Source organism: Catharus ustulatus, chromosome 6 (genome assembly GCF_009819885.2).
Source record: "Catharus ustulatus isolate bCatUst1 chromosome 6, bCatUst1.pri.v2, whole genome shotgun sequence".
In the NCBI taxonomy this organism is placed as follows: domain Eukaryota; kingdom Metazoa; phylum Chordata; class Aves; order Passeriformes; family Turdidae; genus Catharus; species Catharus ustulatus.
In genome coordinates this window covers 55,083,242-55,097,332 of record NC_046226.1, presented here as the reverse complement: position 1 = coordinate 55,097,332, position 14,091 = coordinate 55,083,242, and the positions used below count along the sequence as shown (strand labels likewise).

Below are 14,091 nucleotides of genomic sequence, written 5' to 3'. Positions count from 1 at the left end.
CTCCCCAGCGTCATACTGCATTCACTTTACCTTCAGCCCAAAACCTTCTAGCACCAAAGCCTTCCACAACATCCTGCAATATCAGGAGGAGTTCACCGCCAAAAGGTGGTGTAATATTCTGAGCCATGTTGCAGCAGACTCCCCATCTCATTCAAGTCCCAAAAGCCTCCCTAAGGGATTATTCTTGATTTGTGGACATTGGGCATGGGCAGGGATCCCTTCTCTGCTATTAGGAGGGCCATGCACCTTCGGGCAGCTGTCCCTGTTGGCACCCAACCAAACCTTAATTGGCGAATGGACTCACAAAAACAATTCGGCCAACAAAATCCAAAAGAGGAGTGCTGACAATTTGGACCCAAACTGTGATTCTGAAATTTTTCATTAGGCCAAGTCAAAAAGAATTGCTGTGTCCCTGTTCTTTCCATGGGTTGCAGCACCCAAAGCTCTGGGTGAATTTGGCCACCTAGAGCGCTGGGTGTTCAACCAGGCAAACTTAACATCTACCGCCACCAGCTCCCTCCTGGGAAACGAGGAAATTACCAGGCAGGCCACAATCCAACACCGTGCTGCCATAGATTTCCTCCTGCTGCTACATGGACATGAGCATCAGGAATTTGAAGGACTTTGTTGCATGAACCTGATCTTGAAAGCTCCCAACATCTATGCAGCCCTGCGAGACATGAACAGCTTGATCGGACAAGTGTAGCAAGTATCCGAGGATTGGTTCAATGAACTGTTCCAAGGCTGGGGACAGGGTGGTGGACTTCCATAGTTAAAAGAATTTTGTCATTTTTTGTTGTTCTTTTCCTTGTAATAATGGCATTTGGGATCCTACATTGCTTAATTTTCAAAGACATTAATGGTCCCATCCCTTCGACCACATTAGTCAACCACATAGAGTTGGCAAAGCGAAAGCAGTCTAACTTGCCCACAGACTGCAAGTGGTGGGTAAATCCACATTCTGAATCAGAATGAATCCGATGCTTTTGTTTTAACTTTAAAGAAAAAATGGAGAGATGTTGTAATTCACCGTTTTGATTTATATTTTGTACTGAAATGCTTTCTCCTGTGGTTCCCTGCTGTCTGTTATACAGTTAAACCTTCCCCCTCCCCTTTCCCCTGACCACACATGATGGCTGTGTCCCAGAGTTCCTCTGCCCCTTGCCAAGGTTTGAAATAACTCCAGTTTCCCATGCTTCACTCACTCTTTTCCCTGGTCTCTTTGGGAATAAAGACTCAGATTATGCTGGAAAGAACAGCCTCTTTTGAATCTTTCATCTTGTTCTTGCAGGATTCTAAGCTTCCTCCTGGTACTGAGCTAGCCTAGGAAACAGAGAGGAGACTCAGAATATTCCAGCAGAATCACACAACCCCTCACCAGGCCAATCCTTGCAAGTGCAAACACTTCATGATCCATGAGCTAAAGGGGCTTCTGGAGAGTTGGAGAGGGACTTTGGACACGGGCATGGAGTGACAGGACAAGGGGAATGGCTTCCCACTGCCAGAGGGTGGGTTCAGATTGGATATTGGGAAGAAATCCTTCCCTGTGAGGGTCCTGAGGCCCTGGAACAGGTTGCCCTGGGAGGCCGGGGCTGCTGCATCCCTGGAAGAGACAAGGCCAGCTCAGAGTGGGTTTGGAGCAACCTGACATAGTGGAAGGTGTCCCTGCTGGCAAAGGGACACTTTGGGATCAGGTAAAAACAACCACAAGTGTTCCCAGGACTGAGGAGGAACAGGTGAAGGGCTGGAAGGCGTTTCAGAGCTCCCTGGTCTCCAACAGCTTTCACTGCATCACCATGGGGATTTGCTGTAATTAATGTGGGCTCCAAGTGCTGATAACCTGGCTGCAAGCAGCTGATTGCTGTCCTTCCCTTGGGCTGTGTGAGCCTGCAATGGAATGATGGAAATGGGAGTCCATGGCCCAGGGATGCTCCCATGAGCCCAGAGCAGGTTTTGGCAATGATTCTGAAACTCTTTGCAGAATGGGAGTTGTTCCGGGTTTCCTGGGTGTCCCTTCCCATGGCAGAAGGGTTGGAATGCAATGATCTCTAAGATTCCTTCCAACCCAATCCATTCCATGATGATTCCTCGTGTCATCCAGAATCCTCTCCAGGCAGGAGTTCCCCTACTGCACACAGTGCCAGCCTGACAGAGCTCAAAGAAGTTTTGGACAATGCTCTCAGGCACCGGGTGGGATTGTTGGATGTCCTGTGCAGGGCCAGGAGCTGAACTCCATGATCCTTGTGGGTCCCTTCCACCTCTGGATATTTTATGGCTATATTTTACGATGACTGCTTTTAGCCTGGAGAAAAGGAGACTCAGAGGTGACCTTATCACTCTCTACAACTTCCTGAAAGCTTCTACAACTTTCTGTGCTCAGGTGGGGTTGGTCTCTTGCACCAGGCAGCACTGACAGATCCAGAGGACACAGTCTCAAGCGGCACCAGGGGAAATTCAGGTTGGATATTAGGAAAAAGTTTTTTACTGAAAGAATAAAAAAGTATTGAAATGCTTTGCCTGGGTAGGAGGTGGTGTCACCATCCCTGGATGTATTTGAAAAAAAAGACTGCATGTGACTCTTGGAACCATTGTTTAGTTACGGCGTGGGTTGGACTTGATGATCATGGAGGTGTCTTCCAACCAAATTATACTGTGATACTGTGACTCTATATCATGATGATTCCATTGATGATGATTCCACAGTGTTGTCCCTATTCCCTGGCTCTGGCACATCCTCAAAAGCCCTCTGGAAGGCAACACCAACAGAGAGGGTGAATTCCTCTGCACAGCTCCCAGCCAGGAAGTCAATCAGAGGTGGGCACTGCTGTGGGCACAGGTGAGTGGGAGAGAGGTGCTGAGGGCAAAGGCAGAGAAGTCAAACGCCCTCAGCAAGAGCCAGTACCCAAAATGAGGGGAGGGCAAACAGAGCTGTCCCAGCACTGAAGGCTGTCACAGAGTAGATACCAGCAGGGAAAGCCAAGAGGATGGAGACGTTCAGCCCAGCTGTCACAGCCCTGTCACGGGCCCAGCTGGTGGCAGAAGCTCTCAGGGACAGAAAATCCCCCCAGGGCGATGGGCATGGAGAGCAGGAAGGTGAAGTCAGCCATGGCCAGGGTGAGGACACAGATGGGGATGGGGTTCCTGTGGCTGCAGAAGCCGAGGAGCCAGAGCACAGCCCCATTCCCACCATTCCACACAGGCACAGCAGCAGCAGCGTGACAGGGACTCTGCTCCAGTGGCTGTGGGCACAGTGGGTCCAGCTGGAGTGGTTCTCCTCATTCCAGCTCCCCTAGGATGCCTTCCCACTGGGTTGGGTCCAGCAGGCAAGTCATATCCCAGGGGAATTCACCCCCATGCAACAACCTCACCGGTTTAGCTGGGTGATAGCATGACTGTAAAATAGTAAAGGGCTGGGTGTGACGGTCTGCCAAGATATCCTTTAATGCACATGGTCCGTGAAGCAGTTTCCAAAAGCTCTGTTATCCAAGGATAGGCAGGAACCAAACACAGGGCCAGGGGTTTGAGTTCACAATATATAGGGAATACCTGAGGGCAAAGGTCCAATCCCAAGGGACATTTGAACTTTTATGGCCAAAGGTCTGAAACCAATCGAGAATTAAGGCTCTAGGAATAAGATTGCCTTTGGAATGTGCTAATTAACATGTTCACAGTGCCTGGTTTGCCAGGGTCTCAAGTCTATGTCTGTAATTTCAGTTGATCCAATTACCACATCTGCTCCTTTTTTCTCAATTGCAAAAACATTTGGTAAAAAATTTTGGAAAACCCTTGACACACAATTTAACAAACAGGGTAACAACACAAACACAATAACAAGAATTACAAAAATTACTAAAATTGTTTTGATTACAGATAGAGCCCAACTAGGCAAGTTCCAATTCTTGAACAGTCCGTTGAACCAGTCATCTTCCTTTTGTAGCTTCTGGAATCTTTCTTTGAGAATCTGAATGCTGTGATGAATGGACTCACTGTGATCAGAAGGGTTCACACAACACATGTCATCACAGTCCTCACAGCTCTGCCCATGTGCTGAGAGTGGAAATTCTATTGCTGCCCTGGTTTCAAGGTGGCATGCGTGATGGCATCCACATCTGAGAGCAAGCACTTAATGCAAGGGAGGTGGCACTGGTTTGTTTACTCAGGAGGCACCCAAGGTGATCTAATTGACCTAAAGCCTTTGCTGAGGTGATCTAATTGACCTAAAGTCTTTGCTGTGGCCACCCAGGGCAGTAAAAGGGAGGCAATATTCTTTTGTTCTTTACTCCAATATGTGACATCATCATTGCAATTAGATTCAAAGTAATGTGTAAATTTTTTTTACTCTCTTCTTTGTGCTATGGATCATTTTTATGTTGGGTAACAGCAAAGGAAGTCTCTCCAAGCTACCAGGCCCACCCTTAATATATGATGGTATTCTGGGCCATGCTCTGTCCCCACAAATAAGAAACATAACTTGTGGAAACTGGAGTGGGTGATTACTGGACTGTGAAGTGACAGGGGAGGTGGAATTACACCAGTAGCTCTGATTTTGCAAGCTGGGTGGTATGGGGAAATGTCTTTCCTAACAATTTTCTTTCTTTTATAATTGTGGGCCTTTCTGTTGTTTCCCACTTTGGTTTATATGAAAACCTTACACAAAAATCCCATTTTACAGAGCCAAGAATTTCTAGCTCTCAGGGTTCCAGTGATGCATGTGGGAGCTCCTGGTTCCAGAGATCCCAGGCATCCACAGGGCTGTGCTTCCATAAGCCATTAGGATTGTTATCTTTCATACAGGTGACATTATTGGTTATTTGCCATACATCTGTAGGCAGCCCTGCCAGCCAGGTGGAAAAGGGGTCATCAGGGTAAACAAGACAAGCACAGAGTGTCCTTTTTTATGGCTTTTGCCAGAGTTATCCACAGTTTTGTTTTGGCTGTGGGACTGCCCAGGTGTTTACAAGGAGCATGGAGCTGATCAGGATGGCAGAAGTGAGCAGGAGTGCTCTTGGAGTCCTATTTGATGGAACAATCTGTAGGAAAACTGAGAAAATTGGGGAAGGGTAACAGAGTTCTGCAGCAGGTCGGTGGCTGTCCCCAGCAGTGAACGTGGCTCCTGGCATTGGGATGGCAGGGGGTGGTGGCAGCACCAGACTTGTTCCTCCAGTGACCACAGGTGTGAGACAGAGAGACAGCCCAGCTACCCCCTCCTCCTTTCCTCCCTCCATCCCCCCCAGTCTCGAGGTGTTCCCCCTCACACCCCTCGCCCTTTTTGTCTCTAGCCACCTGTGCTAGAGTGTACCAAATAAGTTTTCTTAATATCACAATGGGGAAAATTCCACAGAGAGAAGGGAAAACCCAATCCCAACACCCAGCCAGCCTGCAAGCAAGCAGGTACCTGTTTATTTGAACTACACGATGCAGTTATTTTATTGCAGAGATAAAACAAAACCAATTAGTTTTGGGAGTCAGGCAGGAACAGGGTGGGGCTTCCTTCCTTGTTGAGTGGCTGATTGTAAGAGGCCTCTGGGGAGCGTGGTGAACAGGAGTGGGCAAACGGGGTGGCACATCTCTGGGGTGTGCTAGGCAGGGCAAGCAGGCAGGGCTGCAGGCAGGGCTGCAGTTTTCTCACTAGGAGGATTTCCTGTGTGTTGTTTGCAGTGTTTCTGTTGGCTAGTAGGCTTTGGGGTGTCTGTTAGTAATGGTTTTTACACAACCAAAAACTTTGGTTAGCACAAGTGTAACCAAGTGGAACCCTTCAGAAAGGATGTGTCTGTCCTGACCCATTCCTGCCTGGAGTGTTTGAGTTATCAGTGGTTTCAGGGGACGTTGTGGAGGAAGCCTGCCTGAGGTGTGAACAGGTGAATGATCTCCTTTCACTGGTGGCTGAGCTTAGGGAGGAATTGAAAGACTAAGGAGTATCAGGGAAAGTGAAAGGGAAATAGACTGGTGGGGTTCAGCCCTTCCATCCTTGAGGGAGATCCAACAAGAGCCAGAGGACTCCCCAGCCTCCCACTGCCAGGCAACAGGAGGGCACCTGGGGGATGAAGGGGAGTGGAAATGGGTCCCTGCTCAGGGAGGTAATAATAAAAATTCCTCCCCACCCCCTAGCCAGGTGCCACTTCAGAATAGGTGTGAGGCCCTGGATCTGGAGAGTCAGACAGATGATTTAGATTATTTAGAAGAAAATTATCTGCCCAGTGAGCCTCCCCATTATGGTCCATCTGTCAGAGAGATCAACACCTCTAACACTAAAAATAAAAGAAGGGTAATCATAGTGGGTGACTGTTTCTGAGGGGAACAGAGGGTCCCATATGTGGACTGGATCTATCCCACAGGGACGTCTGCTGCCTTCCTAGGGCCTGGGTACAGGATATCACTGAGACTCCCCAGACTTATCCAGCCATCTGATTATTGTCCACTGCTGATACTCCAGGCTGGCAGTGATGAGATTGAGAAGAGGAATGTCAGGGCAATTAAAAGGGACTTTAGGGAACTGAGTCAAGTGGTCGATAGGACAGGGGCACAAATAGTGTTCTGCTCAGTCCCTTTGGTGGCAGAGAAAAAACGGTGAAAGGAATGAGAGAGCTCACATCATTAACCAGTGGCTCAAGGGTTGGTGTCATCAGCAAAATTTCAGATTTTTTGATCATGGGGCAACTTTTATGGCACCTGTCCTACTGGATCCTGATGGGATCCATGTCTCAGTTAAGGGCAGAAGGTTTTAACTCATGAACTGGCAAAACTTGTTTAGAGGGCTTTAAACTAGTTTTGAAGGGTGAAGGGGATGCAGCTGGGCTCTCTGAAAGCAGGCCCAAGGGTGATAAACCTGAGTTAGGGGTGAAATCAGTAGCCCAGCTGAGGTGCCTGTACACCAGTGCACACAGCAGGGGTAACAAACAAGAAAAGCTGGAAGCCATGGGGCCACAGCAGAGCTGTGATGTAGCTGCCATCACAGAAATGTGGTGGGATGACTCACACAGCTGGAGCACTGCACTGGGTGGCCACAAGCCCTTTAGAAGAGACAGGCAAGGGAGAGGAAGTGGAGGGGTGGCCCTTTATATGGGGTTGAATACTAATGGGTAAGAATTAAGGGCAAGGCCAACCAGGCTGACATCCTGCTGGGAGTCTGTTACCATCCACCCAACCAGGGAGAAGAGGTGGGCAATTTATTCTATGAGCATCTGGAGAATGTTTCAGGATCACCACCCTTGTTCTTGGAGGTGACTTCAACCTGCCAGACATCAGCTGGGAACTTAATTCAGCAGAAAAGCAACAGTCCAGGAAGTTTTTAGTGTGTGGAGGACAACTTTTTGTCACAGCTGGTGAGGGAGGGCCTTTGTTAGACCTGTTGTTTGCAAATAGAGATGGGCTGGTGGGAGATGTGGTGGTTGGAGCTGCTTGGGGCACAGTGATCATGAAATTATAGAGTTCTTGATATCTGGAGATATCAGGAGGAACATCAGTAAGATTTTTACACTGGACTTCTGGAGGGCAGACTTTGGCCTATTTAGGAGACTTATTCAGAGAGTTCCTTGAAAAGCAGCCCTTAAAAACAAAGGAGTTCAGGAAAGGTGGGTGTTCTTCAAAACAGAGATCTTGAGGGCACAGGAACAAACTGTCCCTGTGTGCTGACGGGAATGAAGACTGACTCAAGTAGAAATGTTAAGTTTATCTGTGTGATGTTTAACCCAATGAATGTAGTAAAAAATAACTAGCCTTCTTAAAAATGTTATATAAGCATATGTAGCTCACAGTAAATCTGGATTCTGATCACAAGTCAGTAATCCCCATCTCCATCTCAATAGTCAATAAAAAATCTTGTCATTTGAACTGCCTGAACTTGCCCCCTTTCTTTCCTAGGGTGGAGCCTTACAACCCTGCCCTAGAAATTTGCTGCTAAACTCTGATTTCCAGTTCTAGTCCAGTTTTGCCACTTGTATGGCACAATTTCAGCGCTACATCAATTTTACCAGGCAGTTTCCAAGAGGATTAATGGAATAATAAATTCTGTGTATGAGGTGCAGCACAGACACAGAGCAAAGGGATGATTTAGGATTTCAGCAATGTCATTTCATATAGGAAGAGGTGAATTAATGCTGCTCTGTTGGCTACAGCCCTTAGAAAGTTCCAGCTTTCATCTGAGTCATCTTCTACACTCCCTGGGAGTCAGACAGCAGCCTACAGTGAATTCCAAGGAATTCCTGAAAACCTGTGGTGAGGTGATTCCTACCTAAGCTGACATGCCTCAGGGATCTGGGATGCTCCTGCTGGAAACTGGCACCTGTGGTGGCCCTGGGACCAGAACTGTCACCTCTCTTCCCTGCTGACACTGCGTTTGTGTCCCCAGCCATGGAATCTCACATCCCCTCACCAGGACAATCCTTGCAAGTGCAAACACTCCATGATCCATGAGCTAAAGGGGCTTCTGGAGAGTTGGAGAGGGACTTTGGACAATGGCATGGAGTGACAGGACAAGGAGGAATGGCTTCCCACTGCCAGAGGGTGGGTTCAGATTGGATATTGGGAAGAAATCCTTCCCTGTGAGGATGCTGAGGCCCCGGCACAGGTTGGCCAGAGAGGCTGTGGCTACTCGAGCCCTGGAAATAACAAGGTGGGATGGTGTTTGGAGCAACCTGGCCTAGTGGAAGGTGTCCCTGCTGGCAAAGGGACAGTTTGGGATCAGGTAAAAACAACCACAAGTGTTCCCAGGACTGAGGAGGAGCAGGAGCTCTGGTGAAGGCCTGGAAGGGGGTTCAGAGCTCCCTGGTCTCCAACAGCTTTCACTGCATCATCAATGGGATTGGCAGTAATTAATGTGGGCTCTAAGTGCTGATAACCTGGCTGCAAGCAGCTGATTGCTGTCCTTCCCTTGGGCTGTGTGAGCCTGCGCTGGAATGATGGAAATGGGAGTTCATGGGCCAGGGGTGTTCCCGTGAATCCAGGGGAGGTTTTGGCAATGATTCTGGAGCTCTTCCCAGAGTGAGAGTTGTTTCTGACAAGCAGCCAGACACTTCACCAGCACTGCCAGCATTCCAGTGCCACCAGCACCACCAGCATCCCTCTGCTGCTGGAGGGACAATGAGCCCTCAGGGAAGGGAAATGAGGAATGGTAGAAACCTGTCAGGAGAGGGAAGGAAGTTGATGAATGGAACACTCTCGTGTGAAGGAGTGTTTCTAATTAGGGGAAAATGAGGAGCCATTCACAGATGTTATAAACAGGTGCTATGGTGATTGGCTCTCGCAAATGTTGAATGAATATTGTGTGTGTTATAATGTTAAAAGAAGCTCTGTTCAGATGTGGAGTTTTTCTAATGTGAGTGTTGTGTTCATGCTGAATGCTGTAATGCTGATCTCTGACCATTGTGAGGAGCTGAAGCCACAAGGAATGCACAAGCTCCGGGACGAAGGAGGAGCTGTGTCGGAGGAGTGGAAAATGTTTGAGTGTGGGGCTTGGCTTACCAGGGGTGGCTTACCCAGAGTATATAAGGCTTGATACTGGGGTGGGCAGTGTGCGTGTGGCTGTGCCTCTGGCTGTGGGGGAGCACCCAGCACTGTTTCCTTGACCTTGTTTTGTCCCTTGGTGTAGTTTAATAAACTTTTTAAAATTTTAGGAAATGAGATGTCGTATCTCACAACAAAGGAAAAGACCACTTGCTTTATAGGGAAAACAAACCAAGCTCCTGTTGATCTGGGAAATTTCTCCTTCATGTTACTGACCTGGGAGGAGCCGCTTTAGGACATGGATCCCAAAGGAGCAAGAGGTACCAGGAAGCACCGCTGATCTGCACAGACCCCCTGTGCCTGCTGCTGCCCCACAGTGAACAGGTCAGTGCAATGTTTTCCTTCCTCCCTGCCCCACCTTCCTCTCCTCCAGCAGCTGCTCTGTTCCTGCCACCCTCTCCCGGTGACTGCAGTGCCCTCCCCAGGTCCCCCCTCCTCTGCCCTGTGCTTCCTGTCTGTATCCTGACATTGAAATTGGCTGAAATAAACTTTCTAACTCAATGGGAAGCATCCAGAAGCAGGAATTATTTACCTGCACAGGACACATGGAAGGATGTCACCCTGGTCTGTGTGTGATGAGACTTTACAGCAGGGGCTTTATACATTATAACCACACACAGATGTTAAAAAGTTTTCCTTATTTAACACATAAACATGATTTTCCTAGAATTTATTTTCATGTGCCAACCTCCTACTGGAATTATTTTATGATCCTGGAGGATCATCCAGAGGGGTCTCTGGTGGTCACTGAGTGCTGCAATATTAAAGGTGACCCTGCCTTGAATTTTCCCTTTGGCCATGTGCTCTTTCTCCTTGCTATAGAACTCGCCCCAAAACCATTACATGCTCTCAATCTGTTTCTCCACTGGCTCCAGCCACGTTTACCATCCTGTGTTCTCCTGCAGAGCACATTGGAGCTGGGCTTTTCTCCTCCCTCCTGGGTCCTACAACTCTACAGCCAGGAGGAGCAGAGACACTGCCAGGGTCCCAGGTGGAGCAGGGCAGGATCGGGGCTTCTGGGGGGTAAAAGGGTGCCCCAGGGATAGTGTGGGGTGTTGGCCATGGTCTCAGAGGGGTCAGGAGATGGTCGGAAGGGGGCTGTAGGGTCTGGATCCCGGCAATCCCAAATCTCCTCACTGGAGGACAGCAGAGCCTGACCGACCATGCTTGGAGTGATGGAGTGGCTGCCTCCTGGGAAACCTGTGGGATGGGATAGAATGGGGTGAGGATGGCCAGAGGGGTAGGGAAGGGGATGACGTGCAGGGAGGCGGATGGAATGGGATACGATAGGGAGCAGCTCAAATATACTTCCTTAGATCCCGGGCATATTTTGGAAAGGATCCCGGAGCTATTCCAGGAATGGGAGTTGATTGTGACAAGCAGCCAAGTGCTGCACGAGTGCTGGCAACATTCCAGTGCCACCAGCACCACCAGCATCCCTCTGCTGCTGGAGGGACAACAAACCCTCAGGGAAGAGAAAGTAGGAAAGGTTGTTTCTAAACAGGAGGAGCCACTTACTAAACAGTTAATTTGGAGCTTTTGACAAAAGCCATTTCCTCAGTTAAAAATAAATAAATAAGTAAGTAAGTAAATAAATAAATAAATAAAAGAGGCGGGGGAAAACACACAAGAAAAATACTTCTGAGGAAGTGAAACTCCGACGTAGCTGACGATACAATTTCCGCCTCCCCCGTGACTCCACTGAGTCTGAGGGCAAAACAGCAGGACAGAAATGGGGAGCTCCTGGTGATCTGGGCACTTTCTCCTTCATCTTACTGACCTGGGAGGATCCGCTTTAGGACATGGATCCCAAAGGAGCAAGAGGTACCAGGAAGCACCGCTGATCTGCACAGACCCCCTGTGCCTGCTGCTGCCCCACAGTGAACAGGTCAGTGCAATGTTTTCCTTCCTTCCTGCCCCACCTTCCTCTCCTCCAGCAGCTGCTCTGTTCCTGCCACCCTCTCCTGGTGACCCCAGTGCCCTCCCCAGGTCCCCCTTCCTCTGCCCTGTGCTTCCCTTCCACATCCCCTGCAGAACATCCCAACCCTCCCATTTCCCACTCTCACCATTTCCACTGCCCTTCTTCCCTGCACATCTCACTCCTCTCCACTGAATCCTTCCCACTGCAGGGAGCTGCTGAGGAGCTGCATGGTCCATCCCTGGATTCTCCAAGCACTGACTCCCATCCACTCTGACCACAGCCAGGGACCACATCCCACTGCCTGCCCAGAGTCCATCCATGGAGGTGACCGCTGTGTCCCCATCTCCTGCCTCACCCACTGAAGGGGACGATCTCTGTGAGATAGATGTCACCAATGTGGCCATACACAGTGTGACACTGCTCATCTGCCTCTGTGGGCTGGCTGGGAACGGGGCTGTCCTTTGGTTCCTCAGCCTGAAAAGCCGTAACTCTGGTATCTTTGACCTGGCTGTCACCGACTTCCTCTTCCTTCTCTTCACAGTCCCCTCTGCCCTCCTCCTCCTGGTGGAGGACGTGTCCTGCTCTCCTATTGTACCTTTGTTGTACCTGAGCTTCCTTTTCCAGCTCTCAATGGTCTCCTACATCTGGGGGCTGTTCTGGTTGATGTACAACAACGATTTGTTCAATATTATGGACCTGTGTGAAGTCTGCTGCGGCTTCAACATTCCTCTGCGCCTGTGGTGGCTGGTGGGTGGTGTCCAAGACTGGGCCTTATTTGCTCTCTTCACTGTCATTCCTGTGGTGACTTCCCTGTGCCCATCCCATGAGCAGGGGCAGTGCAGGGCAGCTCTCATCTCCGTGTACACCATCATCCTGGTCCTCTTTGCTGCACCCGTGCTCATTTCCTGCACAATCAACATCATCAAGGCCAGGTGTGGCTCCAAAAATCAGAAGCCTGAGAGGCGAGAGGTCATTATCTCCCTCTTGGTGCTCTTCAATCTCCTCCTTGGCCTCTGGAATTTCCTGCAGCAGCTCGGTTACATCCTTGTGTCCTCCGAGGTTTTTTTCTTGCTCATCTGCATCCACAGCAGCATCAAACCCTTCATCTACTTCTTGGCAGGAAGGTGCTGGAGTCCCTGCTCCATACGGTCCCTCCGGCTCTCCCTCCAGAGGGTCTTTGAGGAGAATGAAGAAAACACTGCCTGCAGCAATGATGACAACCCAGACACAGTGATCTGAGCCTGTTGATCCCTTCCACTGCTCTGCTGAAGGACCTCGGCACAGCTTTCCTGGAGTCACCTGATGAATAAATATCCACAGCATCACCCTCCCTGTGCTGGTGCACTCCTGCAGGAGAAGGGAGCAGGGGCATTGCCAGGGGCAATGTGGGAGGGATGCTTTGCCATGGAGCACTTTGGAGCATGGCTTTCCTCCTCCCTGCCCTGCCCACATGGCTCCAGGCAGTGCAGCTGGGCTCAGTGCTGTTCCCCAGCTCTATTCCCCATGGAATGACCCTCATTGCCTGGGCCCCAGGGAATGAACTCCATCTCCTTTGGCTACCCAGATGAGTTTCTTGGTGTTTTGAGGGATCTCCTGCCTGCAAAGAATGTCACACCTTAAGGCCTGGGGACACACCCAGCACGGGATGGCAGTGATTTCCCAAATCCCTGAGGGGCTGGTGCCTCTGGATGGCAGGAGAGGGGTTGGGATCACACGGAGCCTCCTTCCCCTTCTGTCCAGAGAGCCAGCCCTGCATTCCCAGCTGATGGGAAGAGACACCAGTAGGGCTGCAGAGCTGGGCAGGGACAGCAACATTCCCTTGTACTTCCAGTGGGAATTTGTCACATTCTTTAATTTCGCAATTACATCGTCCTGAGTAAAGTGCAAAGTCAACAGTGCCCTGTATTGAATCCTGGTGCCTGTGACAAAAAGATCTTTCAACATGGAAATTCACATCACCAGATACTTGGCCCAATTAATTGCATAGAAATTAGGGGTTGTGCTGCTGTTATGCAGAATGGGGCCATCCTCTGGTTCCCCAACATCAAAGTCCAAGGAATCCCTTGACCACCTCCATCCTGAACCTGGCCACTCTCTGGAGCTCAGGAGGGACTCTGCTCAGCAACTTCAGCCAAAATCCATCTTGTACTGATCTTTGTCATTTTGTTATTACCCCTGCATTACCCCTACATCAGATTTGTGCTTGGTTTTGGGGTTTTTTATGGTTTTTTTGTTTGGTTCCAATGCAATAGTTCTGTCCTCAAAATTTGTTGAATAAACAACATCCACACTTCTCTGTAGAAACTGCCATCTTCGTTCCTTTACCTGCTTCTAATCTCTCCGTGTCCCCCCACTTCCCCCCCTCCTCCAAGAGAAACTCCTAAGAAACCAGGGATGTTCCCCCTCTCCCTTTCTCAAGGACCTTGCCATCACTGCTTTTATCATGTCAATGGGAAAAAATTCCCAAGGCAAAGAGGGAAGGAAAAACCAACCCCCAACATTATCCACCCCATATTTTTTTCCCATACTAACACATTACATTAAATTTAAACTTTTTAATTTTATACATGCATGCACTATTTTAATTATATACATATATACATGAATATACAGACACAGAGTCATGGGTAGTTTACCCTAAAACAAGCTTTCTCTGAGGTGTGCATTGG

General features: G+C 49.2%; 1 protein-coding gene across 3 annotated transcripts; it reads left to right on the top strand.

Moving 5' to 3' along the window:
* The first annotated feature begins 9,703 nt into the window (after positions 1-9,703).
* On the top strand, positions 9,704-13,165 carry LOC116998219 (mas-related G-protein coupled receptor member H-like). 3 transcript variants are annotated; one of them, XM_033063699.1, is made up of 3 exons: positions 9,704-9,825; positions 11,301-11,389; positions 11,631-13,165. In XM_033063699.1, the coding sequence occupies exon 3, from the start codon at positions 11,741-11,743 to the stop codon at positions 12,659-12,661; it is 921 nt and encodes a 306-aa protein (XP_032919590.1). In that variant the 5' UTR covers positions 9,704-9,825; positions 11,301-11,389; positions 11,631-11,740; the 3' UTR covers positions 12,662-13,165. The 3 variants fall into 3 exon arrangements, with proteins under 3 accessions (XP_032919590.1, XP_032919589.1, XP_032919591.1); XM_033063698.1 differs by having other exon boundaries at positions 11,227-11,389; XM_033063700.1 differs by lacking the exon at positions 11,301-11,389.
* The last annotated feature ends 926 nt before the right edge of the window (positions 13,166-14,091 follow it).

What these genes read in the sequence shown, in the direction of transcription:
- LOC116998219 (XM_033063700.1), top strand. Translation starts at nt 11,741, where the DNA reads ATGGAGGTGACCGCTGTGTCCCCATCTCCTGCCTCACCCACTGAAGGG.